At 39.2% G+C, this 27336-nt stretch overlaps 1 protein-coding gene and 1 long non-coding RNA gene across 5 annotated transcripts in view; one reads left to right on the forward strand and one right to left on the reverse strand.

The window, feature by feature from the left end:
- Window positions 1-38: 38 nt before the first annotated feature.
- LOC128806104 (uncharacterized) lies at window positions 39-12151 on the forward strand. Its single transcript, XR_008436710.1, has 3 exons — window positions 39-2270; window positions 4908-5012; window positions 12070-12151. It is a non-coding gene; the product is annotated as an uncharacterized LOC128806104 (long non-coding RNA).
- Window positions 6447-27336, reverse strand: part of SH3BP2 (SH3 domain binding protein 2) — a 36624-nt gene continuing 15734 nt past the window's right edge. For 2 of the 4 annotated variants that reach the window (XM_053975396.1, XM_053975397.1), the window contains 12 exons: window positions 17900-18039; window positions 16733-16835; window positions 14884-15001; window positions 14225-14295; window positions 13772-13860; window positions 12365-12430; window positions 11315-11813; window positions 10325-10433; window positions 9951-10006; window positions 9434-9515; window positions 9164-9223; window positions 6447-8759 (listed from right to left, as the gene is read on the reverse strand). In XM_053975396.1, coding sequence (XP_053831371.1) covers window positions 8622-8759; window positions 9164-9223; window positions 9434-9515; window positions 9951-10006; window positions 10325-10433; window positions 11315-11813; window positions 12365-12430; window positions 13772-13860; window positions 14225-14295; window positions 14884-15001; window positions 16733-16835; window positions 17900-18038 — 1530 coding nt within the window. In that variant the 5' untranslated portion in view covers window position 18039 and the 3' untranslated portion in view covers window positions 6447-8621. Of the gene's footprint in view, window positions 8760-9163; window positions 9224-9433; window positions 9516-9950; window positions 10007-10324; window positions 10434-11314; window positions 11814-12364; window positions 12431-13771; window positions 13861-14224; window positions 14296-14883; window positions 15002-16732; window positions 16836-17885; window positions 18040-23483; window positions 23661-27336 lie in introns of those variants that run through there. The other 2 variants (XM_053975395.1, XM_053975398.1) reach the window with 2 other exon arrangements.

The following is a 27336-nucleotide window of genomic DNA, read 5'->3' on the forward strand; positions in this document are numbered from 1 at the left end:
TAAGCGGCTCTCCCATTGGCGGAGGGGAGCGGGGGGCGAGGGGCGGTGCGGCCGGGCCGCCCCTGGCGGGTCCCGCGGCTCCGGGAGCGCCGGGGGTCCCCGGGCGGCCGGGAACAGGCTGGGAAGAGCTTTCGGACACAGGGAAAGGGGTTCTTGTGGCGCTGGATCCCAGCGGAAAGGAGCGGCGCGGCGCCTGGGAAGCTTATCTTAGAGCGGGCCGGGAGATAGGCGCGGGCAGACATCGCTAATCGCCGAGGACGCGCTGCGATAAGGGCTCGTTATCGCGCTGCGGTGACGGTGTCGATCGCTGTCAGCTCAGAGCAAGGCCAGGGCGATCCAGGAGGGCAGGACTCAGGCTAGAGACACCTGTCACAACCGAAGGAGTTTAATCAGCGGACTATCCTCCGGATGGGAAATGCCAGGCTGGCGAGAAGCCGCGCGCTTGTTTCGGGAAGTGTGCAGATACATCGTACGGCTTGTACAGAGCAGCCTGGCGAGAGCTTTCTAAAGCGCCTCCTCAGATCTCCTGAATCCTTCGGGGAGCTGTGTGGCTGCTATAACCCTCGGTTTGTTACAGTCACTGCAAGCACCAACTGTAAAGTTAACTTCTTCTTTTGTCTATTTTCTGTCCATTTGTACTATCGTTCTTGAATAATTTTAATTCTGCTGGTCTACACGTCTGCGTGTTGTATAGAATGCTGCCTGCCACGGCAGGCATGAAGACTTGGTAGTCTGGAAACAAGCTCTCAGAAACAGCAAACCCTTCTCCTCTGCTATCTACAACCCTCATCCCCAAGTTACCCATATGTAGGGAAGACTCCAGCGAGTGTGGATGGATTTCAGGATCCACAAATGCCTCCTGTGGAATATGGGAGGAATCTAGCCTGCTCCAACCATCTCCACCAGGGAAACACACTCCACTTACCTAAAAACAGGCAATAGAGATATGCATAAATTTGTCTGTGAATTCAGCCACCAAAAATGGTGGTTCAGGTGTCAAGAGATGACACAGAATGATTATCACACATCTGACAAGAAAGCCCTACTGGACATAGATCTGCCTAATCAAAACCATCCCACAGCTGGACATGTAATTACTAATGATTATCAAATTATGTCTGAACATTTTTTGTAAGAACTGTTTGACAGTTTAACATCATTTCACCTGCCTGGTGCTGAACTCTGTGGATGTGTAAACCCAGTGGATGTGTGTACCTACATGGCAGCATACTCTTGTCCCTGCTCTGCACCTGCAGGCTCCAGCCACCTGCCCCATGCTGTGTTTTCTCTTTGATTACTTGCCAAAATACTCCATCTTGGCACCTCTCTTCCTTTCTTTCCCTTTCTCACCAAGGCATTTAATTCACAGAGCTCTCTCTCTTGTCTCAGAAAGTAAATGGAGAATGAATCCATGTTAGAACTAACTCAGCAAAAAAAAAAATACTGCTTTGTTTCAAAGTTAATGGGTTTCCTCTCCAGCTCAGTATGTGGCTCTAAAACCAGCAGTGGCAGGAAGGATGGGGATGTTGAGGGCAGCAGCAGTGCCCAGGGCTGGGGGAGGGCAGGGAAATCTCTTTCTCTGGCAGTGCTGGCTCAAAGTGTTTGTGGAACTGCAGGGTGCAGTGACAAGAGCAGCTTGAGCTGATCAAAGGATGCCTTTTATCAGCTCCTGTTGGCTCTTGTGCTGCTGGTGAGTGCTGTTCCTTTACCTTCCTCTTCTGCTGTCCTACTTTGTGACCTGCCCAAGGGCACAGGTTCCTACTGTCCCCTTACAGCTTTCCCCCTGCCCCTTGCATTATCTCCCATAATCATGAGGCCACTGTTTCACCTGACTAATCTGAAGGAAAAATTGGGAGGGGTGGTGGGGAGCAGCTTTCTGCTGAATCAACCAACTCCCTCCACAGGCTGAGACTGTGACACCTGATGACTGACTGTGTTTATCTTCCCTGTTCAGTTTTTGACCTGCCCAGGTTCCTGACCTGCTTCTGCCCAGCTGCAGGAAGGGCAGTGCTGGTGCAATGGCACAGGCAGGGTTACATGGGCAGAAACTCAAGGGAGGGCTCATAAATACTGACACAGACTAAAGCTGTGTGCTCTGCTGCAGAAAAAAGAGAATCTCAAAAAGCACTTCTGCATTATTTAAGACATGAAGGACTTGTCTTTGTTAACTCTTACCAGCAGCAGGGTTTGCAGCATTACAGCTACAACAAAAGGAACAACGTGAACTACGCTGTGTTTTTCAGCCTGCAGTATTTGATTCCTTCAAATAGGTGAGGTTCTGGGAAAATGACCAAGGTAAGCTTGTTGCCAGTAGGCTTCCACTTGCCATTTGCACATATACTGGAGAATGGTTACTGGCTTTCAAATAATAGTTGTTCTCCTCAACAGGCTCCAGCAGCAGCAGCACTGGACTCAACTTACATCTCAGAGTCTCAAATCAAAGAGTCAATGTGAATGTATTCATTTACAAATTATTTTCATGTGGCTTTAGTAGATATCACAAAAATATTACTGCACAATTGTTTTCATGGACCTGACCTCTTTACCTGGCATTAACACTTCTTGATGCTCAGGTAGCTTCTAGCTGCCTGAGAGAAGCACAGCACTAGGCTGATGTCCCACATCTGGTATTAGGACATTTATCTTTTCCTTTTTATGGGGTGCACTTATCCCACATAAGCAGTTCCAGTCAATTTTTTCCCTATAAACGGACTGATAGTAAGGTAGCAATAGGGTAGATCTTTCTCTCCTGACCTGCCAGAACTGTTCTGTCCTGACAGTCTGTTGACTGGGCAGGACTTTTTTGCCTACTGTCACCATCTGTCTTCATCTCACACAGACCTACTCCATTTCCCAGAAAAAGTTATGGATCCTCCAAATATAACAATGCCAGTATGTGAAATCTCTGTTGCTTTTCCCATGGGCCTTCAGAAGGAGAGTCTTAGCAGCAAAACTTCCTTGTACCAGCAGAGTAAAAACCAGTCCCTGGCCAGTCATACCAGAGCTGGAGTGTTGGGAGGGTGTGTGGGGACAAACACAAGTTACCTGTAGAAAATACCCCAAGAACAGCCCTCTGAGTGCTGTCTCTCTCCCTGGAACCCAGGACTCTGCAGGAAGTGGGACAAGGGAGCTTACACACATGCAGCATTATTACTGAAAAGCTCAGGAGGGATTTGTCTTTGAAATGATTGCATTTAAATGCCTTTCTCAAAGTTATGTAATGGGTTATCTTAATTTCAGCTGTGCATAACACCAGTAATATCTCATGGTTTATTTGTAGTATTACTTTTAAAGTTGGTCATTATATGAAACGTTATTTCTGAAGTACATGAATTCTTGTTCTTTAGAGGGAGCTCTTTTTTGAATTTTACTCATTTATGTAAGGAAGGGGAACTTTCCCGAGGGACTGAAAATATCACATAGAAACAATTTTAATGTAGGTTCAATAGAAAGATTACATGGAGTAAAAAAGTGCATTCTGGTCTACTTCCATCTCTCTCCACAATCAAACAAAACCACATGAGAGGTGTGTTTAAGCTGGTAAAGAAAAATTAGGAGAACTGAAACAGCAGGTGGGCAAAAGGGCAGGGCAGCTGGAATAGGCCCATACTAAATGTTGCCCAATTTTATACAATCTTAATCTGAGAGGCCACTTTGGCTTTAAGTTTGAAAAATATTGACTTTATGCTCAGGGGACATGGGGAAGATTGAGATAAAATGTAAATGGAGCTACATGGTTCAAGCTGGTTAACAGCACTTGCAGTTAAACAAAACCAAAGGTGCAATGATTGCTTTACACAAAAGAACTCCAGCAACCAACATTCTCTTTTAATGTTACAATATTCTTTGTGAAGGTTAGGGCTTGTTTTTCCAAAATGCTTTTCCGAGTAAAAGCAATTAATTTAATTGCAACATGTATGACTTCCTGAGTATCATCTGCCTTCTAGTTTTATGTTCACTGCTAGTTGCTTCTACATGAATTCCAGTGTGACTAGAGCAGCTGAAAATGTTTTTAGCTGCTCTGTAATACCATCTTCATCCTTAATAGCAGGAGAAAGGAAAATGTCATTAAAAGAAGTTAGAACTTTTGAACTAACTTTAGAACTACAAGCAGACTCAAGAGGGTAAAACAGAGAAAGGAAAAACATACCAGGGCAAGTTCAAACTAATGAGGAGGGCTGAGAAGCATAAGAAAAGCATTTTAAGGTAGTTACTATTTTAATTATATACAGGAGAAAGTTAATTAATCTTGAGAGAAGCTTTGTAATATTAGAATATCAAATTTTTAATTCCCTAAACTCACATTTAATTTTTAAATGGCACATTTTCAGCAGTACTCCCATGATTAGGGTGTGGCTGTCATTTTCTTGGAAAAATAAATCAGCATGAATGTTAGTACAGTGCAAATTAATGTAAATTAAAGCACAACATAATCAATGAAGCCTAAAACAGACAGCTTGTGAAGCCACAGCTGGAGCACCTTTCCATAATAAAACCCTTTAATAACTTTCCATGGGACAGACTCTCCTGTTTTCTCTGCTGCTCTGGTGTCATCACTGGCCTTCAGTACAGGTGCAAAACTCCAGCCATGCAAAAGGCTGTCCAGGCCAGAATTTCAGTGCACATCAGCCAGTCCAAGAACCAGCTTTTCCCTTGTTTTATATATCCAGCCATCTAATCCTACAAATGGTTTTTATCACTGTCATTTTGTGCAAACCAACTCCAGGAGAGATACATGTGAGTAAAATTACATTAAAAGTGATTCTTTGATATCTCCAAGATTACAGGCCTCTCAGGACCACATCATCAGCCTGAGAGGCTGAATTCCCACTTCCTGGGAACTAGATACTGTAAGGAGGAAGGTACAAGTGAGGGACACTAATGACCACCCTGTAATTACAATACAGGGATGGGAACCCTGAAGGAATAGATTTGGAGGTGGCTGTGCTACAAGCTTTACTCCATACCTGAAGCCTACTGAACATAATCACTTCAGCCCATCCAGTTTTGAAGTAAGTTCAAATGATCTCCATCTAGAAGTTCTAGCATTGTTTGGTATTTGATATTTTGATACTTTAAGTATAGTAAAAGGACTATAAGCTCTCCCACAGGGATCTGTAATTATGGGTATCTCAAGCACTCCCACTGTTAGGAAAAAAAACCCTCCTTGACTTCAAGGAGGTGAGTATTTCATAAGACGGAAACTATTGCAACATTTGCTTGCTGCTAGGTGAAGTATTTAATGTTCAGAACAGCTGCCTAATGTTTCACGATGTGCATAAGTTTAGGTGGTGCTCAGATGTCCACTATGTAAATTCTACCTCAAAGTGTATCTTAAGAATAATCTAAACACAGAAAGATTAATTTATCTCTTTGTTCTTTAGGTTAGAAGTCATTCAGATGAGCAATTCTGCCAAACAATATTGCTACTTATTTGAGACAAATGAGCCAAAAGAGTCTTAAGTTTCAAAGACCTAGCCTATTAAGTTTCCACTTGGAGTTAGCTTTGATCTCTAGCTTCTATCTGAAGTCACTTAAGATTGATTTGTCCCAAATGACTTCCACACTCATGCTCAGCTGCTGGATTCCTGTTGTGTGGATCCCTGTGTGGAACAGGCTGACCAGCAGATGTCCCCAAATTCTATATAATCACGCTTTCAGCTCCCAAAATCTTCAACACCCTTTTGCACATTCCAAAGGATGAAGCCACTTGAGGCCATAAATACTCTTGCTACTTATTCACATTCTTGTGAAAACTGAAGTTCTGAGGTGGGCAAAGCTTGACTGCTGACACAAAGCACCTCTATTGTTATAGAAAAATTGTTTGGATATTGGTTCACTTTTTATGATGTGCTGCCATTGATTGTCCCCTGTTTTATTTTCAAAAGCACACTAATTCTTTTTTTTCCTAGAACAGCAATCCCCATCCAAATATGACCTGTAATACTTTTATCTGGAGGTTCAGTCACAGGAGGGAAGACTTTCCAAACTAGTATCAATGATTTTGACTTGGAAGTTACAAAACTCATGAACTACATTGTTTATGCGCATCAAATGCTGTTTTTACAATTCCCCACAAACTATTTTAAAGCTAAGGAGCTTGTAGGAGGTTGTAGACATAAAGACTGCTTTGTGGTGAAGGAATGAGGAGAGGCAGATTAGTGAGAAATAGAAGAGACATACTGAGCCATGCATTGTAGCTGTGTCTTTCCTCCCTACAAACACCAGAAACTCACCTGATTTGTTATAAAACAGACTAGACTAGTATGTAGGAGCAAGAGGAAGAAAGAGTCTAAATGATTGCAGATTTGTTTAGAACATGAAGATTTGCTTCTTAGGGGCACTGAAAATTAATTCCTCTAACTCCACTATTAGAAGAACACAGATAGGAACAAAAGCATCGGAACCCACCCCTGTGAAATGAAAGACAACTGCAGAAAATGAAGTGGACTGGCATTGAAAGTTTATCCATTTCAGAAATCTATAAATTTAGATACAAAAGGGAATTACACAAAAATTTACATATTTGCAACTCTCATATTACACAGGTAAAGAGCGTGTTATGGTTTAAATTGATGCTTACAATTTAAAAATCTTCTGAGTTGAGCAAACAATCAAATATCTGAATAGGGCCCCCAAAGAGAGCATACTATAAATATGATTGTTATGACACAATGAAGTCAATTATTCCCAGACAGAGAAAATCTTACTCTGTAGACATTTGTGAATATTGCAAGAGACTTGAACTTCCTCTGATATACATAAAACTATTTGCCAAAAAAGTTTTTTAAATGCTGTCTTGGCTGAACCTTCTTTCGAGAGGATTAATGTCAGGGTAGTGCATCACGGGGACACTAATTTAAAATAAAAGGAATTAGACTTAAAATATCCAACATTCAATAGAATCTGAATTTTGAGTACTTCACATTCTTTACACATATAAGCCCTATTACTGCAGGAACAGAGATCAAAAGACTGATGTTGTGTATGTCTGTGTCTCTTGAAAAAGATGGAGGCAGAATTTCCTGCCTCAATTCCTGTGTATGATCCTCATATTCCATCTGATTAGTAAGGAAAATTCCCTAGGGACTAAATCCTGGTTTATTGTTCTCATAAAAAGAAAATTATTATTCTGTAATAGTTTGATTATGATTTTAAAGTTGTGACCGTCTAACAAAATTAAAATGGGCATAAATAAACTTTGAAAAGGTAACAGAAAAAAAAGTTTATGAATAGAAATTCAGACTGATAAAAAACTAGATACCGTCTCCTGTTTCAGGAGTGGTAGAATTATTTACTAATGTTACAAGTATTGTAAACTTATTATTAGAGTATGAGACCATTATGATATTATTTTTGTATCAACAGAATTACTTAAGAGGTTATTAAAATTAATTTATCCTCCATATTAAAATTCAGGAATAGAGTAATTTTGGCATACATATCAAGCCCTTGGATTTAGGATACCTGTCCCCAAAATATTAGGGAACAAATGTTAAAAGCTCCCTGGTAATGTCTATCACTGACAATAGATTAAAGACAGATTTTTGTTTTGCATGCAACTACAAACTGAGTAGAAATTTTAATGATAAAATAAGTCTTGGTAGCAGACTAGGGTAGTGTGTTTTGCCCTAGAACAGAAAAGAATGCAGCTGGCTGACAACAAAGTGTGACCACACAGATTTTTGGATTGATAGTAGCATCGCAATCATGGTTTCAGGTGGTTTTTTGTGCTTTGTTTTAAAGAAACTTTGACTATGGCAACATGAGATAAAACTGCTAGTTGCAATTTGAAACATTCAAATGGCCTTCCCTTCCCACAAAATCTGAAGCAGACCTTTCTTTTTTCTCATACCCTTTAAAAATACCAGTGGCATGAACCCTTCCAGTTCAGAACTAGGTAATGGGGCTCCCATGAAAGCCAAATCAATATTGTTCCACACTTCTCTGAAGTGCATGTCATTAAGCAGTATGTGGGATGCCACACCCATATCAGCCAGATAGTACCTGATAGAGATTACTGTACTCAGAAGGTACAAGGGTATAAGAGGTGGCTTAAAAAAAAGCCTCATTTCCTGATCATCTTTACCTATAGTAAATAAAATAATTTGCGCAGAAATCTTCATTATGTACACATCAACTATACAAGTAATACAAAATACCTCAGTTGAGCACCAATGCTGACTTTAGGAATAGTACCTCCAAGTCAGAGTATTAGTATTCCCTGTCACAAATAAATTCTGACATACTTTCAGAAGTGTCCATTTTCTAGATCAGTTGTATTCAGATCACTTCTCTGTTCACGTTCATCTTCGACATTCCAAGGAGATTAGTAATAGCAGCAGTTTTATAAAAGGTGTGGGTATCCTGGACAGCTTTCACAGCATAATCAGTTCAGATCTTTGTAAAAAAAAAAAAAAACAAAAAAAAAAACATAAAAATCCACTGATCTGGACTCTAAGGTTTTACCAGAAGTTCATTAAATGGAATTTATATAACAATTTATGTGGGAATAAAAGGTGGCAACAGACAGTTTGTGTGTGCAAACAGCAGGATGTCCAACAGTGGCAGGAGTCCTGTCCTCAGGGGCAGCAGGGTGTCAGTGAGCCATGGTTGTCCTGTCACCTTGGCTTAGAGTAACCATAAGGACACCTGAGAATCAGGCTGTCATGACTGGGTAAGACATGAGTGCTGTAGTATTCCACCAAACTTCCCATGTTCAAAAATAGGATGTCTGAATCCAGGTAAAACTTGCCATCCTGTTGTAGAACAAAAACATATGTAACCATTGACAGTAATGTTTCCAGGAAAAAGGGCCAGAACATCATTATCATTAGAACCAAGTTCTTTCAAATACACTGTTCCTTTGCAAACTAGTCAGTCATACAAATAAGTCCAAATTAAACTCAGGAATTTAGTAGGATTTGACTGGAGCTGAAATTTATGATGATACATGATACAGCAATTAGAAAGCCCAGATCTGAGTACTTGAACTTTTATCCTAGGCAAGATATTTGTAAATCGGCTGATTTTTACTGTCAGGGTGGGAACAAATTTAAACTTTAACTTGTTAGTTCTGCTATTTACCTTTTATTTATACACATTCATTATATACACAGAGACATATGTAATCTAAAGATGCATATGTAGTGCAGCTACTGACCTTTTCAAAGACTCTGTAGTTTCTCACTTTTCCTGCAGGTTCATCCCATACAACCAATACCTTGAAAAAGAAAAATGCAATGTATTCAGTCTATGCTACCAGCCCAAAATTTTTTTTTATAATCACTGACACTACGATAGGGATTCTCTCATATTTGCTTGCTTTAAGAAAAGACCACATCTAAATTGTTAAGTACTTTAACACATGTAAAATGCAGTATGTCTCAATCAAGAAGTTTTTTGGGGATTAGACTCAGAAATTGCAATTTACCTTTCCAGGCTTAGTAGATGAGTTCCTAATACAGTACAATCCATTTTGTGGTTGTCCTTGTGGGCTACTAGCTTTAAATATCCTAAAGAGAATAAGCAATGACATATATTACAATTACTCATGTACATGTTATTAGTACTCAGATAAATCAAATACCTACAGTCTTAAAATTCTCAATACAAATATCTGGTGTGGGTGTAATAATTCCTTGTAGAGCATCGCTGAAAGAAAGTCACTGTTCTAGCACCTGAACTAGCAATGCAGCACAGATCATCTGGCTCTCTGGTCCCATCCAGCATCCTGGCAAAGCAACCTCCTCCAGATGGAGCCAAATCACATTCCATTCTCATCTGTCAATTCATATATGAGCACTGAACTAACTTCTCTAGAAAGTGATTTGCATATTAAACATTTTAGTGCATGCTTTAAACACAAGTTATCAGAATTATCTTTGGACTACGGTTCAGTATAGGTTTTTGTAGGACTCCTAAGGAACTATTGTAAAATCACATTTTACCTTTCAACTTCGAAGGATTCAGAGGTATTAAGAAATATTGAAACAGGCAGCCCAACCTGTAAAAAATATAAAGAAAATAAATCACCATTAAGTCAATGAAAACTCAAAACCCTGGCAACTTGTTATGCAAATAAGCTATGGTCATAATCTAAAATAATTAATGGTGATTTTCACCTTTATATCCAATTTTAAACTCTGTAACTTATCAAGGCATTCACTAAAGATCAAAAAATAAATGAAAAAAAAATTACACAGCACTGTGTTTTCAGAAAGCTACTCTTCTCCTGAAATAATGCACTTAAAATGTTCCCAAAGATATACCATAACCAAGGAAAAATATATTCTTTTAGAATGGATAGTCTGCTTCATCTTACTTTTTCATAATCATCATCAGAGTCATCATCAGGTTGGCTTGGCTTAGAGGGTAGTGCTGGTTTTTCAAATGAAAAACTTCTAAAACTCTGTCCATCTGGTGGTGATCTCCTGGCAGAAACAGAATGAGAACTGAAGGATATCTTATCAGGAAAGCAGAACAAATATACGCAAAACACTGGAGGAATAATAAAACTAGAACTGAAGTTTCAGTTTAGCCCCCAAATCATGAAATCCTAGAATGGTTTAGGGTGGAAAGGACCTTAAAGACCATCTCATTCCAACCCTCCTGCCGTGGACAGGGATACCTTTCACTAGACCAGGTTGCTTGGAGCTCCATCCAACATGTCCCTTCCAGGGATGGGGCCTCCACAGTTATGTGTCAGTCTGTGCTGGTGCCTCACCATCCTCCCAGTAAATAATTTATTCCCAATATCTAATCTGAACCTACACCTCCCCTCTTTCAGTTAAAGCCATTCCCCCTTGCCCTAGCACTCCATGCCCATGTCAAAAGTCCCTCTCCAGCTCTTTTGTAGCTCTTTTAGGTACTGGAAGGTGTTCTAAGGGTCTCCACAGAGCATTCTCTTCTCCAGGCTGAACAATCCCAACTCTGTCAGCCTGTCCTCTTAGGAGAGGTGCTCCAGCCCTCAGATCAACTCAGTGGCCTCCTCTGGACCAGTTTCAACAGTCTTTCTTGTTTTGGGGGCCCCAGAGCTGGAGGCAGTACTTGCAGATTAATTTAGATAATCACAGATTAATTTGGGTAAGGAGAGACTTCTAGAGATCATTTAGTCCAAGCTCCTGCACAAAACAGGTCCAACCAGACCAGCTAGATTCACTGCAGATTTTCAAATAACAGGCAAAAAAAAGCACAACACAGAGAGGGATGGTGCAGGGAAGGGACATAGATGTTGGTATGAGCTTGAGTATGCCTAAACTTGTTAACTGATAAGTGACTGAAAGACAACAGTGCATTGTGTTTTCATACTTACTGTAACTGGGGACATAAAGATTTCTCTGTTCTGGGCTTGACTGCAGGGGGCTGGTGGCTTGGCACAGGTGGCTTTGGGAGCACTGGTGGCACAAACGGTCCAGGTTTACCATGTTCCCTTGGCACTTTGGGCTCTGCTAGCTTTTCAGCAAGCTGTGACAACTTGGGTTTATTGCCTGGCAGAGGAGGAGGAGTCCGTGGGGAAAGGTTTAAGCTTTTTAGCTTCTCACATGCTTCTGGAGGAGCAAGGACTTGGGCTGGAGGCAGAGGCTCTGGAGGCAGCGGGTGAGACTCTTTGCCACTTGCAGGCTTTTTGAACACAGGTAAAGGGGGCACAGGGGGTGGCTCTAGTTTGATTTCAGGTAAGCTCCTCTTAGGAGGTGGTGGTGGTATTGGTGCAGTTGGTTTGCCAGAGTAGGAATGTGCCCTTGCTTCTGAGTAGGGAGATTTCCTGACGTGAGGAACGGGCGGAGGTGGGTACGCAGGGGGCAGGACCATATCTGCAGAGAGAAAACCAAAAAACGTGACACACTGAGGGGGAATACAGTATGTCATCAAACAACACTGCTCAAATCAATTTTCTATGTGTCTAAGATATTTCACTGACATCGGGTCTGATAGCGCTCAACATGCTGGCTAAGCATTTAACTTTCATCACAATTCTGAAAATTATAAACTCCTGCTATTTTTCTTCAGGCATGGCTTATGATGGCTTAGTAAAGTCTTTTCACTTTGTATCTGTTTTTTCCTTAAAAGCATTACTGCTGCTCCGGACTGATGATCAGATACAGGTCATTCCAGGCAGGAGGCTCCAAGAAAACACACCCCTAAAGGCATGTAGTGCTTTCTGTAAATGGTTACTGCTGTTATTACAAACTCCTGACCCTAAATACCTCTCAAGATTAGATACCTCTGCATTGCTTCAATTATTTTGCCAGCTGGAATAGGAATGACTAATACAAAATAATAACCTGGCATTCCACATGAATATTGCCTCCACTGGGGGCCTTTCACGGGGCCTTTTGTGAGGGGAATCAAAGAAATCACGTACCATCTTTCACTATGTCAGAAGTATCCGGCTGCAAATAAGACTCCTCCTCTTCCTCTTGGTCATAATCTGCACATTAAAATCAGTGTGTTAGACTCTGATAAATACTCTTGGAACCTAGGAAACCTAAGAAAGACTATCAAGTACTTAGGGCTCCTTAAAACAGATATTTTCAGGTATTTTTTCTAAAGAGGTGAAAAAAATTAATAGTTTTGATCCACCTTTCTGCCATCTAGGTGTTTCCCTAAATTTTTATGTCAATTAAAAAAGCCATCTCTTGTAACAGAGACAGATCAAGTACACTGCACATTAATTTTTTTTTTCAAGTTACAAGTTAAAACAATTATTTTTTGGTGACACTTGCTAGTGTTCCAGCCTTCCTGAGACAAGTTCAAATCAGCTGCAGAGAGACAACTACATGGACTACATAGATACCTTGACAAAAGCACTCAGGAAAAAACATAACCCCCAAAATTTAACCCTATCACAGAAAAATTTATGATTTTGCAATAGGGAAGATTAAACAAGCTTTGTGACCTACAAAATTTTAATTCTTTTGCCTTGCTCTGGTAACAACAACAAAAAAAGGCATCAGAACAAACAGCTTAAGTGGTTTTAATGTTGCCTTTAACTGTAAATCAGAATAGCCAAGCTAAAAAAACATGTTACTTCTAGGCAGTAATTTCTCATCATTAATTATAAGAGGAGCCTGAAGGACAATATGCAGAGGAATGCCCTAAAAAAGGCTAGAATATCTGATAAAAATCAGTTATTCTAATTTTCCTAATTTAAACTCCTACCAGGCCTCTGATCATCATTCATCTTGCATACAACCCTCCTCTCCCATAAAATGAGAAGGACTAAACTGCAACCCCACATGAAATGCTGATGAGTCTGTTCTCCTCTGCTTGCAGCAATGGAACCGGATTTCCTGACAAGACCCATTCCTACAGAATAGTCAGGAATTTCCTTTCAGGAAATGAGAGGACTTGCTCCCATCAACATTGCCCTTAGAAATCTGAAAGGGCAGATGGGGAAAGGCCGAGAAAAGGATCCCTGCTGAACCTCAAGGCAAGGTTTCTCATGTTGGTTTTCACAAACATATTTCTTGACTAGGAACTCCATTGTTGAAATATGCTGTGAATGCCTACCTGGCAGGCTTTCTGTCATATCCTCACTTTTAATTAACCTCCTTAAGGGATCTGAAATTCTTTAGTTTATTTGTACCAACAGTTAATGGCACAGAATACCTGTGGCTGATTTAAAACTACAACAGAGACACACCTTGTAAAAAAACATCAGTTACAAATTGGATCAGTTTACTTAAGCTATGGGAATAATTCCTGCAGAATTCAGACGAAATAAATAAGCAACAAAGAAGCCTCATTTATCAGTGTCTGAATTTGTCACCTTCATTATCTGCTGAATGGTGGGAATACTTGATGTCAATGGGACGTTCTACTGAGCCATAGAAACTGTCTGCATCAGAACCAGAGTCACTGCAAAAGAAAAGACAGAGTTACTTCTGTTTAGCAGGACTGCAGCACTGGAAAGGAATGCTGGAAAAGCAGAAGCAATCTGTTCCTATTTCCCAGTTAACAGTCAGATATGTTGATGCTGTCTTTTAACAGATTTCTTTTCTTTTACACAAAGCTGACATTGAAAGTGCTCTTTGTTTAAAGATGTGGGTTTTTCTTCATATTCTTTAAAATATAAATTGGCAAGGGATTTTCTTCTTGGGTCTTACTGTGTCTGTTCTTATTTAACAGGAAGTTACTTGTAGGTGTAAAAAAGCCTAAAACACCACTGTAAAGAGCTAGTGCAAAAGGGAGAAAAATGCCAATAAAGAACAAGGGTTTATACCTAAATTCTGTTATTATTTCTTTCTTCTCATGGTAGTGACCAATTTCCCTTCTCAAGGATAGCATCCAATTCTAAACAAAAATAAAAATACAACATCCAACACATCAATTTTTCAATCATTAAATACAGATGTATCTTGTCCTCTGTAAGATCAGAGTAACTGTGCAGGGAACATACATTGAAATAGTATTTATCCATTACTTTTTTATTGAAAAGACTCAGCAGTCTAATGTTTTGACTACCTAAAATGCTGCAGGAACCTACTGAAGTATTAAATTTTCAGTTTGCAAATTTCAGGCTGTTATTCCTAAAACCAGATATATATTTTCAGAGTATGTTTACGGGTGAGAGATTTCACTGAACAGTTTACAGAATTTATCAAAAGCTTAATGTATCATCACTTTTTCCTTGGTGAAAAATACAGAATATTTATGAAATATGGAGAAACCCATGCCATCTAGTATGTCACAGCCATTCCCTAAATTACAAGTTGAATTAACACTAACTTAATAGTTAAAACTTCGGACATGATTTTCAGAGGAGCCCAAAGAACTAGGTATACAAATTTCAGCTGCATTTCCAGTTCATTTAGATTTTAGGGAAGTCCAAGATTCGCTTTTTGCTTCAAGGAAAATGCTATTGCAAAAGAAGAAGGTTACCTTTCTTTCATCTTCAGAAGAAGCTGAAAAAAACCACGTCCTATGCTTCTTGCTTATGTGAACTAACTTGAAAGGAAACACATTGCTTGATGTTGTCTCCTCAGCTGCCCTCATAACCCTGAGAAACAGAACAACCAATACAGAAACACCTTAATCTATAGTTAATGTTAATAGTTAATCTATAGTTAATGTTGCTATGTGAGTCATGAAGACTGACTGAAAGCAGTTTCACTGGCCAGTTTTGCCTTATGGAAAATATCTCCAAGCCCAGAAAATCACCACAGAAATCCCCATGTGTGCATTTGCAGTACTTCTCCATTATTGTGGTAGAAGGGACAATGCAAAAGGAAGAGCACTTGTCAATCCAGCAGCCAGACCTTTACAAACATTTGCTTTGACCTGTTCAAGAGTTAATGAATCACATTCATTCATAAGCATCACGTACTGCAAGAGGTACTCAGGGTGCTTGTGGCCCTTATTTCAAGAAGTCACTATTTCAGAAGAGAAATTAAAACACGTTTCCCATTAAAATAAGGAAAAACTAATAATAAAAGCAAACTTAATTTTTACAAGTTTCCCTTATAAACACTTCCTTGCACATTTTTTATTATTTTTTATTTTATTATTTTATTAATTTATATTTTATTATTTTATTATTTTTATTATTTTAACCACTTTCTTTTTTGTGTATGTAAGGAATTTCTTCATTTGGAGCTCCTGGGAGGAAAAAAATAAATCTAAAAACCCCTTATGCAACTACTCAATCTAGCAATTCTTTCAGTTCAAATTCTTTTTCAATAATGTTTGTCTGTGCCTTATACTAATCAAGACCTGGCCCCTATTCCAACCAAGGTCTCTACAAGGTTGCTAGAATGAAGATACAAAAAAAGGAATGAACAGTCTCGAGCATTTACAGATGCACATTTCCATGGTATTGTTCACATTCATGTGGATAGCAGAAGCTGGTGTCATGACAAAATTACACTGTGGGTTTCTTCTACAAATTAATCTTGAATTTTTAACTAGCTACAATGTTTACAAATGCATTCCCTTAAAAATATGCCATTGTTGTGCTCTGTTAGAAAAGCTCTCATAATTTAAGAAAAGGTAATTCCTTGTTCCACAAGTCTGAGAACATTATACAAGATATACATGTACAAGTACCATAAAATTACAGTGGTTAGGATCAATACAACAATATTTCTCTACATTTTCTCTTTCTCATTAAACCATTCTTAGCATCAATTTCAAGAGCAATTCCCTAAAGTTCAGTTGGACTTGTATCAGTAGGCCTTGTACTTTTGCTGCATTCAGATTCTGACAATACTGGCTAACTTGAATGCCACATATTTCTGTCTTCAACTTGCAAAGTAAATATTAAGATTAAAAATGTGTAGTGAAATGAGTCAGATACTCTGCACATGCATTCTCTTATTTAGCACTCTGTAGGTGATACAGTTTCATCACTAATTACAGTTGCTGAACTAGGAACTCCATAAATTTTCTCTTCTGATTCCTTTCTGGTCACTAGAGAACAAAGATGGTCTGTCTGAAAGAATTCACATCTATCTACATGTGCAGTCTGCATTAATCAGTAACAGGGGCAAGGCCATTGCAATTCAAACAGCTTTACTGGTTAAATTACAGAAAAGGAAGGCTATCCACTCGCTGAGCACAGGAAATGTCATATATACAGTTTGAAAGGAATATTCCATTGCTTGGAATCTCAGATCAATGCTTAAACCAAACAACAGATGTAGCTGTGTTGAACTTTATAAGAAATGAAACCCATAGCCCTTAGCATTAAGTAAAGGGAGCTTGGGTGTTTAACAACTTCCTTGGCACTTACCTGTTGTAACCTTTCAAAGAAAATGCACCCTGGGGAGATGCAGATGTGCTGCTCTTAAAATAGTACATACATCCCTCGTGGATAATAACAAATCTCAGTGGCCCTGAAAAGATAAAAAGTGATCAAAATATAAATCCAAGGGCACCAGAACAACTAGAACCTCTTAGCATGTGTAGAATTATTGTTTAAGATATTAATAATCATACGAATCACTGTAAATGAGCACAAACTCGTTAAGTGACAGCTCACTGATGGTCAGTCACACAGTCAAGCTGTCCAATTGCAGAGTTTCAGGACTAAGAGTAATATTGGATTCCCTCACTTGAGAGGCAGCTGATCTGAAAACTTCAAAAGAAGCCTCAGAGACTGCAAGCCTGACCACCACCTGTGCTCCTTTATTAGTGGAATAAGCAATAGCAGCAAGGCAGCCACAGGATACAAACACATATTTACATCCATCCCCCAACCATTATCTCCCTCTCTTCTTTCACCTCAAGTACCTAATCCTGCCAATAAAACGATGTCCCGCTTTCTTTTTTTGAAAGAGGCCAAGGCCCCTTCCTTTATCAAAGGCAGTAATCTTTGTCCTTAACCATATAAGTATAGTTTCAGTAAAAACAGGGATACCAAATGAAAAGTATATAAATAAAACCAAAATATGAACTTTGTCCCATGTAAGTAGACACTGATTTCAGAATAAATTACTATTATTAAGTACAGCCCAATGTTGGCAGTGAGAAAATTTCCATTTCACAACAGCAGTAGGAGATGGGGATATTTTTTCCAGTACAGAATAACCAACTGGAAAAAAAAAAAAAAAAAAAAAAAAAGCCGAGTACTGTTTTCTTTCAGAAAAGAGTATTTGAAATTGATACATATCCTGGGAATCTGTTTGTCTTGAAAATCTTCCTTGTGAAGGACTTGACAAGAGAACTAAACAAGCAAAATAAAATCAATCACAACATATATTATTGAAAATTTAAAGTTGCAAAACAATTAAAGGAAAAATCTTTCAATATGAGTCTTTCATACATATATTCCAGTAAAATTGTATTCCAATACAAAGTGGAAAAGCAGCTTCAACAGTCTGCTAACACGAGAGCTGTTACTGGGCCCAGAGGCAAGCATTTAAAACATTTAATTTAGTTAATACCTCATTCAACTTACACTTCAGGATCTGCAGCTGGGTGCCTCCTTTTTTATGAAGATACCCTGACTTGGTGACTCCTCCAGGCATTGTCAGAAGGTTTTGTGCTCCAATTGCCTTCATTGGGACTGGCCAGACCTGCTCCTGCGAGGCCATCATTCTGCAATTTAGAATAATTAAAAACAGTTTAAAACTCAGATTTATTTTAAGAAATGAGTACTGAGAAGCAAAGCTTGTTTCCTTAAACAAGCTTTCCAAACAACTAATGTGGTTCAGCACTCAAGAATGTAACAGAGACAGGGTGTTCAAAGATTCCAGGAACTTTGTAATGTATAAAAAAAATGTGGTGCAAAAAGTCCCGATTTATTTTTATACAGCTCTCAAAAGTGATTGACAGTTGTTGAAACAAAGGAAAAGTGCTTAGTAAATGTTACTTAAGTATTTATGTTTTAAAAATACTCCAGGTAACACTGCAAGACTGAATCAGGCAGGTGACTGGAAATAAAATTGGTTTCTTCTCCCAAGTGCTACATGACACACGTATATAGAGGAAAATGTCATTTTCTGTGCAACAAGGGAATCAAGTCAAGGTTTAGTAACTGCAGCATCCAATACTACTTACTCCTGATATTTATATGTTTTATTCTTTAATTCTTAATTCTTTAACTAAAAGAATTGGTCTATAATCTCATATTGTATGTTACATGTGACAGCACCCTGTGCAAATGAAGTTCCTCTCAGATTTCTGCAGGCTTCCCTTTAATTTATATACCAATTATTTATGTAATGCTCCACCAAGCATCTCTTCAGTTAGCACTCTTTCTGCTGTCATCTTAGTTTCTGAGGTAGTAACTTATTCTGATATGTCATTATGAGCCCTTCCTTTCTTCAACTACTAACAGAACTAGGCTAAAAATCCAACTGTGTCATGGAGAAAAGAAATCACAAATGGACAGAATGGGAATTTTGACCTAGACATAAAAGGATCTGTTACCATCAGGTGCAGGGCTAGAGACCTTTGCTGGTAAAAGACAAACTAATGAAGTTCCAGTTAATTAGTTTCTGATAAAGGAATAATGGTTTAGAACTGAAAAGCTTTCAGTGCAGGACTGAAATTTAATGGATCTTGTTCATTTTTCCTTTTCCCTAAAGGGGCAATAAGGGAGGAAAATTGTGAGGCTCAGCACAGAATCCAAGAGCCTCAGCACAACACTCTATGCAAGCACTTGCCCCTCCAACCTAAAGTGGCTTTTTCCTTTCTGAAAAGAATAAGGAAGTGTTTCAGATTTGTTGAGGTGCAACAGCAAAGTACATATCCATTGTATGGGTTAGGAAAAACAGAAATGCAAGTCAATGGATCTTGCATTTAGGATGAGTTTAGGATTTAGATCTGTTTGCTGATAACACATGTGAGGGAAACAGTGGCAATTCCTAGCAATTTCTACCAAGAGTGTTTAGACTAAGTTAAATTCTCTAGGCAGCCTAGAAGACTTAATCACAAAAACTAGGTTTTGGTCCTGAGTGTTATGAAGCAGATACAGCCAGAGCAGATAGGATCCAAGGCCCTAAAAAGGCTCCCATAGCAGATACATCAAGACACCATGGTATCCCAATTTTCCCCCAGGACCTCCCAAAGTCACCAAAAAGTAAGTTGCTTTTGTTCTACTCAGCTATATCCTTCCTTCTGCTGTTTCCTCCCTGTTCTTATTAAATGACTGAGATCTTTCCAAGCTGAGTTATTTCCTCCTCCTCTTCCTTCACAACGAAATTTCTAGCAACAGCAATGTGTCTAGAAAGGGGCTACTCACATATTTTAAGCTTTTAAGAATAAAACTCAAAAAATAGTAGCAGAAGCTAACACTCCCCCTGCCCCCCTAAATCCTTAAAATTATTTCTCCGCATCTTGCAGAAAAGTTGAAGTGAGGGAAATGGAGAGTTACCCAGCTGGCTGCTGATGCCAAACCACATCAATACTACTAAGAGTGATTTCCTTGAAATAAGGATTGCAAAGGCAAGTCCTGGGCTTATTCTTTTAAGAATACACACATCAATGTTTAAACATTAGAACTTAAGTTACTTCAGTCTATTTCTAATTATGTTCAGAAAATAGACTAAGTAAAAATTAAACCTTTTCATTCAGACAAATACATTCTGATGCTACTTTTCCAATGTTAGTCTCAATGCCATCCAACAGTTTCAAGTTCATCTTTGGTCTTCCAATCCTCTGTACCTTTACCACAAAGAACAGAAGAAGGACTGAAGCACCCAGTGCATTGTGTGAAACAGTTTCAGTGTTCTGTACATAGGCTGAAAACCTATCAGAAGAGGCAGAGTTAAATGTCTTAGAGAGGTTATCCAAAACAACCAGTAAGCTGAAATTTCTAGGAAGTCAAAGTTAAACACTGGCAATAGGTATATGCTACCCTAGGTAAATACAGAAAGCAGAAATATTTGTCCTGGTCATGTTTGCTTTTTATAGGGGAGTGCATGAGTCAGACTACTCACTACAGCATGTCTGGATAGGCATTTTCTCCTCTACCTGAAAAGCCAGATCTTAAGGCAGACAGGAAAGAAAAGAAAACAATGGAAGCAGAGGAGCAAGTAGGGGAAAAAAAAAAAATCCATTTCTACAGTGAGCTGACTATGGGATTTACCTGACAGGAAAGGACAGCTGAGTATCAGGTACTGCTTCCCCTTTTCACAATCCTTTCTTATTTTTGGCTACTTACTATAAAACAGTCCTGAAAATAGAGACCAAAACGTGGAACTTCCCCAGCCCAGCTAAGTGAATAAAAGAAGTGAGTAAAAGGAGACACAGCTGAAATCCATGCCACCAAGTACACATTACATGAACTAAAGAGCCCACCTAATGCACCAGGCTTTTCAACAGATTTAGAGGCAGCTAAGCCTATTATCTGGATTTCAGTGTGGCTTATAACACTCCCCATCATATCTGTACACTCCTCAAGCACTTTCATTTGCAGGCAAGTAGCAGACACTTAGGGAAGACATTGGTATTCTGAGATGAAATCTTTCAGTTATGCTGCTGAAATGCATTTCAGTACTTTGACACTAGTCCCAAGTCAGATTTTTCTTATTTTCTTGACTGTAGAAAACAGCTCTGTAAGGACAGATGTTGCTATTTTGCTTCACACTGCTGGGAGAAAGCTGTCAACACAAATCTAACTTCAGAATCTTTATTGTAGAGGGAGAGAAGAAAAAAAATGGAAGCTCAGAGATTTTTGTGGTCTTAGCATCTATAGAATGGTTGCCTTTTGCTCACTGAATGGTTCCTTCAACTCTTGGTATTCCTGGTGTAACTTCTTTAACAGGCTGCATCAACAGATGGATGTTGCATTACCAGGTACACGCCATAGCAGTCACTGAAGTCACTGCAGAGCCTGTTAACTTTGGCATTACTGGGAACAGAGGGATATTTCCCAGTTGTTTCTTATGCAGTTACATTGTTACACTATGAGCCAAAGCCCCCATTACATATTTTCACCTCTGGTGGATCGGAGCCCTTCCACAGGGCTGAAAACCAAGTTAACAGAAAGGGCTCACTCGGTGCAGCCAAAGCCCCTCCTGACACTGGTCCTCTGTCACAAACAGAAGGCAACATTTCATGCATTATTTGGTGAAAGCTTCTAGTAATAGCTACACAATTTATTCCTCTTCCCACACACCAAGGAATTAGATACATATTTTTTAATCAGTTTTTCCACCAAGTCCCAAACCCTTGTTCTCTGAACAAGAAGAGGATGGCAGCAGTCAGGGAAAGGTCTTGCATCACTGTTTCTCAGGTGATCCCTGTGACAATTATATGCCTGTGAGGGAGCTGAAAGGCCTTGCAGTGTAGCAGGAGAAACAGTAGAACAGCAGTTTCTAGGATGTGCTTCATCATTCAAGAGTGCTTTTGGAAAGACAGAACAGTGCAATCAGCACTCTGGAGCATGATACAGAGCTTATATAATTGCTATTGTAACTGCCTCTTATATACAAACTGGTCTACCAGACTGAAAACCAAACCAATTTGCAGTGTATTGCTAATGTATCAATAAAGTCAGCCCAAGTCTATCACATCAGTATACTTTTCTCAAGCACTATCACAATGAGCCAGTTTTTATTTCAAAGTACCCTGAAAGTTAAACAGCTTGAAAAAAAGTGAATTCACACACTTCATATTGTAACCAGGATAGGGCCAGTCAGATACAGAAGTGAAACATAGTACTGAAACATAGTGCTGCTACCAAGCTCAAACTCTGAATGGATAGCAGATTTCTGTTATTGTGTAGCAGGCAAAGGTATATATCTGTGCAGCAATTTTAATCGAATCCCACACTCAGTGGGCAGAGAATAGCTAGAATGAAGGCAAGGGTATCACTTTACAGACTGAAAGTCCCTCCATGAGTAAAGTAAAATTCTGCCACATGAAAAATCTGGATTACATTGTAGAAGAACACTTATCCCTCTTGGCCTTAAGTTCTATTGGCGTTCAGCCCAATTAGAGCAAATACAAGTTGATTCAATTAAGGATTGCATCCTGGAAAAGTCCTCAGCTCTTGCTTAACTTCAGCAGAATACATGGCAGATGTGATCATCTCCACATCTTGCAGTATATAGGCAAAAAAAATACTACCCTCTTCTCTGAGATTACAGCTGCCAATAGTTGTTTTAAAAGTTCTCACTTGTAACAATAATATTTATGATCTGGCCCCTTTGGTCACGCTGGAAAAAACAAAAAACCAGCCTCCAAAGCTGCAGTATAAAAAGTAAACCTGATCTGAATTTGTAACAACGTCTCTACGCCAATTACATCTGAGAACTTTTACAACTGTAATTGCACAACCTTTAGTCCTTAAATATTATGTGGAAGCAAAACCCAGCTAAGCCAGATGCTAGTTTACTTCTAAATATATAATTTACAAGTAACATGACACATATAATATATAACTTGCAGAAATGAATGTATTTCTCAAATCATGCAGAGGGAGACTGAAGTATCAGGCTTTACCAAAGATGAGGCAGCATTACACAGTGCAGAACAGGAAAAGTTTCCCCTACATGCTCTCAGCAATTCTGAGTTAGAATAATTTCTCTGTTTCAATCATCTAAACATTTATCATCTGTTCTTAAAACTGCTTTCTGCAAAATTATCAGGTCTCTTGAAAATTTATTAACTATTCTCCAGTACTTCTGAAATGCTTTTCTATATCTCTCCTACTTTTTCTGGTTACACATTCCATTTCTTAATACCTCTAAGAGCCCCTTTCACAATACTCTCTCAGAAACATTAATAACACAGTACAAACACTGAAGAAAAAAAAAATCTTACAAGACAAAGGGAACAGAGAAATAAGCCTGACTGAGATACAGTGTATACCTAAATTCACTCTCTTTAACTTGCTTCAACTTGCTTTTCTTTTCTGACAAGTTTTCAACCAACACCCAACTCTTCTCTTCCCACTCCAATTCTTTATCATTTAATTTTCTGCATGAGTTAAAGTATTTTAGCTCAGATACCATATTCTACTCTTAGTTGCAGTCTGCTCTCGACCTGAAGGAGAAAAGATGCCAGAAACACAAGCCACAAAAAGCACTAACCTGGTGACCTTGTCCGACCGACACATAGTTTTTCTGCAGACAGTTTCACCGAATGATTGTTTCCTTTGTGATGACAAAGCCATTAACAACTTATGACCCCTCTCAGGCATGGCAGGAACATCCCTGCACTTCTCCCACCTTTGGGTACTCCCAGGTTGAAAGCCGCAGCTGCAGCTGCCGTCTGCTCAGCACACAAAAGGAAAAGAAACCCTGCCCCAACTGCTTGTGCATCTGCAGTGCACTGTGGCCAAAAGTGACGCCGAGGCAATGACTTGTTTCCTTTGTTACTTCCTGTTTCCCCCACTGTCAGTGGGCAGCGCTATCTCTGTCAGATTTCCCAGCTTCCCAGAGAGGTTATAAATCAATTCCCACACAGCTCAAGCGCCTGGCAGACATCGAGCTAGAAAGCAGAGGGGATTTTCCAGCGCTCACTTTCTTCCTACTCACCTTTCAATCAACCACTTTCCTATGGGAGAAAAAGAAAGTCGTCCTTTTTTCTCCCGGTGTACTCCAGCTCCCACACTGGCAGAGACTCGGCTCAGAAATGCTGCCCGTGCTCCTGAAGAGCCTGAGCCTCAGGTACTTGCACTGCACCACAGAACTGTAAGTATTTAATCTCTTTTCTCCACCACAGCTGGAGCTTGTCCTTCCCTCTTCAACCCAAGAAAATCAAAACAGCCATCCTGAAAAATTCTGCAGCATAGACATGCTTTAGAGCAAGTCTTGCTGGTATGGTTGATGGTACACAAACCACAAAAGACAATAAAATTCAAATTCAAGAGGTTGACAGTGCACAATTGCTCACAAGTATCACCAACTGATAGTGAATAAATGTCATTGTTTTACACTTACTTTCATCTGGAGTTCTTAAAAGGATTCAAGCATTTCACTGACTTGACTAGATTTAAAAAACATTCCAGGCTCAAAAGTTTGAACAAGACAAAATCAACTAGCAAGTTTCAGAATGATGGACAAAACATACATAAGTATGTCAAGAAAAGCTTACTTCACATATTTTTGAGGAAACGGACATGAATCTGTATCCCAAAATAGAAGGAAGAAGTCTCCATACAACATCTTTTTTTGTAAATGACCTAACAGACAAAGCACAAAAGAAAGTAACATTTCTCTGCTCACAGCTGTATGGGCTAGAAAAACAGCTCTCTCACTATAGGGCACCCATTTGCACTCCTTCCATTGCCAGGCTCTATAGGAAGGGAAATTGAACCATAAGTACCACACAGCTGTTGTTAGCCAAAAGGATCTGCATATCACAACACAAGATCCCAGTGCCCTTCAATAAGGATCAATACCCAGTTGTGTCACTGGCTTGACAGATTTTTCACACAGAAAGTAATTACAGAGGACTAAGCTCAGTGCTTTGTGAATTAATTCACTTGCTTTATTTGTTACAGCATCAGTTACCCATTTAAGGCCCACTGCTCTAAATCTATCTTTCCTCCCTGAGTTCTCTGTTATCTAAGCATACTCTTCTAAGTCTGCATTAGCATCTTTGCAAGCTGTCTCTCCAACTTAGTTAAAAAAAAAAAATTTAGAATGACAGCACTTGAGTATATGCAACACTGGAAAAAACCCTTCAGTTCCTCTTTCCCTTTTCTGATGTGACACACCTAACTCCTGGTTTTCCCCTCCAAACTCCACAACTGCTACTACCACGCTCTTTGGCTTCAACATTCTCATTAAACCATGCCTCCTTCATCCAACACATGTTCCTGAGGTACTGCTTTTCCCCTCTCACCTTTCTCATGCTGTGCTCTCTCTTTCTTCATTTTAGTACTCAGAAATTTTAGCACTCAGAATTTCTCATTTCAAGTTCCAAGATCCCATTTTGACTTCTCTGGTGATTTCCAACACTATCAAGATGGCCCCAGAGTCAGAACAGAAGACACTTCACACACACACACACAAAAGCAGGTGTTCCACCAAAGAACAACCAAAGTTTAGTTGTTTCACAATTTTGGGAGACTGAAAATTTAGTTTATCTTTCTAGACCAAACATTCACCAGAAGGATTGTATTTCAAAATTGCAAATAAGGAATCTGAAAAGACATTAAAACTTTATGGATTTGATTGACATGTCTGCCAGGGAAGTGAAAGACTGTTAAATAGAACCTCCTTCACAAAGTAAAATTCTATTATGCATGGACCTTTGGTATAAGGTTTTCAGATTAATCTTCATTTGTCCCCGTGAAATCAGTGGTGAGAACCAGCCTTGCACCAAGCTAGCCTAGAAAGAATTTCACTCCAAAAGAGATACTCCATTTCTTTCTAAGGTATCGCTCAACCTTAAAAGCATCTGAAACCAGCACTTGGATTTCATTCCAGCAGGGCTGCTGCCTGAAGAAGTCAGCTAGTCTTCCCTGCCATTGTCAGGAACAATTCTTGCTGGCAGTCCAAAGCAATCCTACTAATCATTAGTTAATGGGATGTGAGGGCACAAACACATCTGGCAGAACGTTGTCCTTGCTGGTATAAATTCACTTGTCTCACCACAGGACTGAGCTATGTCTGCAGCAGGGGCACTTCCTCTTGCTGACAAATTTACAGGAAACTGCAAGAATGGACTGCAAATAAAAGCAGCACAAGAAGAGCACAGCAACAGCAAGGCAGAAAAATCAACAAAGCACTAAAAAAATTAAAACTGCATGAAAACCACTTTCTGTCAGCTGCAGCAAGTCAGCTCGGTGGTTAAGTTCCATTCAGAATAATGTAAGGTTTCATACATCATATATTTCCATGGAAGTCCACAGTATAATAAGGCATTAAGAAAGTAAGGGATGAGCAGAATGTGTCCTAAGTTTGAGTCAGGAGATTATTAGAAATTTTATTATTTTATTAATTCTACCAAACTAGTTTAGTCTCAAGTTTCTAGATGGCAGTGGAAACGCAGCCATTATACTGAGAGATAACGTATTTGTCACCTGCATATTGTAAAAGAGCAAGTGTAAATTACTTGCCTGAATCCTTAATCTATTAAGTAAGGAAACCTTGTGAAAATACGAATAACCATCCATCAGAATTACTTCTGCTGGGTGAGCTACATTCTTATCTTTACAAAAAAAAAAAAAAAAAAAAAAAAAAAAAAATCAGCAACAAGGAAAAGAAATGAGGCCACAACTTCCAAAAATCCTCTTTCACTGTCAAAAGAACTCCTATACTTTAAATTTCAACCATCATCCCTTCCTTCAGCTTACTTCAGAAGACATGAAGAAATCCTGATAATATTTTTACTTGTTACATATACTTAAAATAGGTAACCGACATCTTGATAATATATATTCAATCAAAACCCAAAAAACACTTAAAGTCAGAAAGCTTCCAAGTTTCTACTTATACCCTAGTGGCTCTTAGGTTCCAAACATCTATAGACATATTGTTGGCTTGGAACTTCAAAAAATGCCAGCAAGCACTGGTCTGCAATAAATAAGCAGAGAATGAGCATATCAATTTTAAAACAAAGTTGTAACTTTTCATGATTGTTTCATCAAACAGTTTGGCACACATCCTAGAAGATGATGGCATGATTTTGATTTTGGGATACAGTTAATGTCATATATTGCTCAAATGTCTGTAAATCAAAGTACAGCCACAAAGTACTGGCAGTTTATGCACAGCTTCTAAAAAAGCAAATTAGATTGAGCAGCTGGAAGACAAGAACCATCTGCAAACTCTCAATATAAGAACATTACTACTTGACAGATTCACTTATACCAGCCAGCCTTGAAAAATAATGCAAGACTTCATATTAATGTATTGTAGGGCTCCTCACTCCCAAAAGACAATGGGAGGCTGGAGTGTGTCCAGAGAAGGGCAATGGGGCTGGGGAAGGGTC

Source organism: Vidua macroura, chromosome 4 (genome assembly GCF_024509145.1).
Source record: "Vidua macroura isolate BioBank_ID:100142 chromosome 4, ASM2450914v1, whole genome shotgun sequence".
NCBI classification, from domain to species: Eukaryota; Metazoa; Chordata; class Aves; order Passeriformes; family Viduidae; genus Vidua; species Vidua macroura.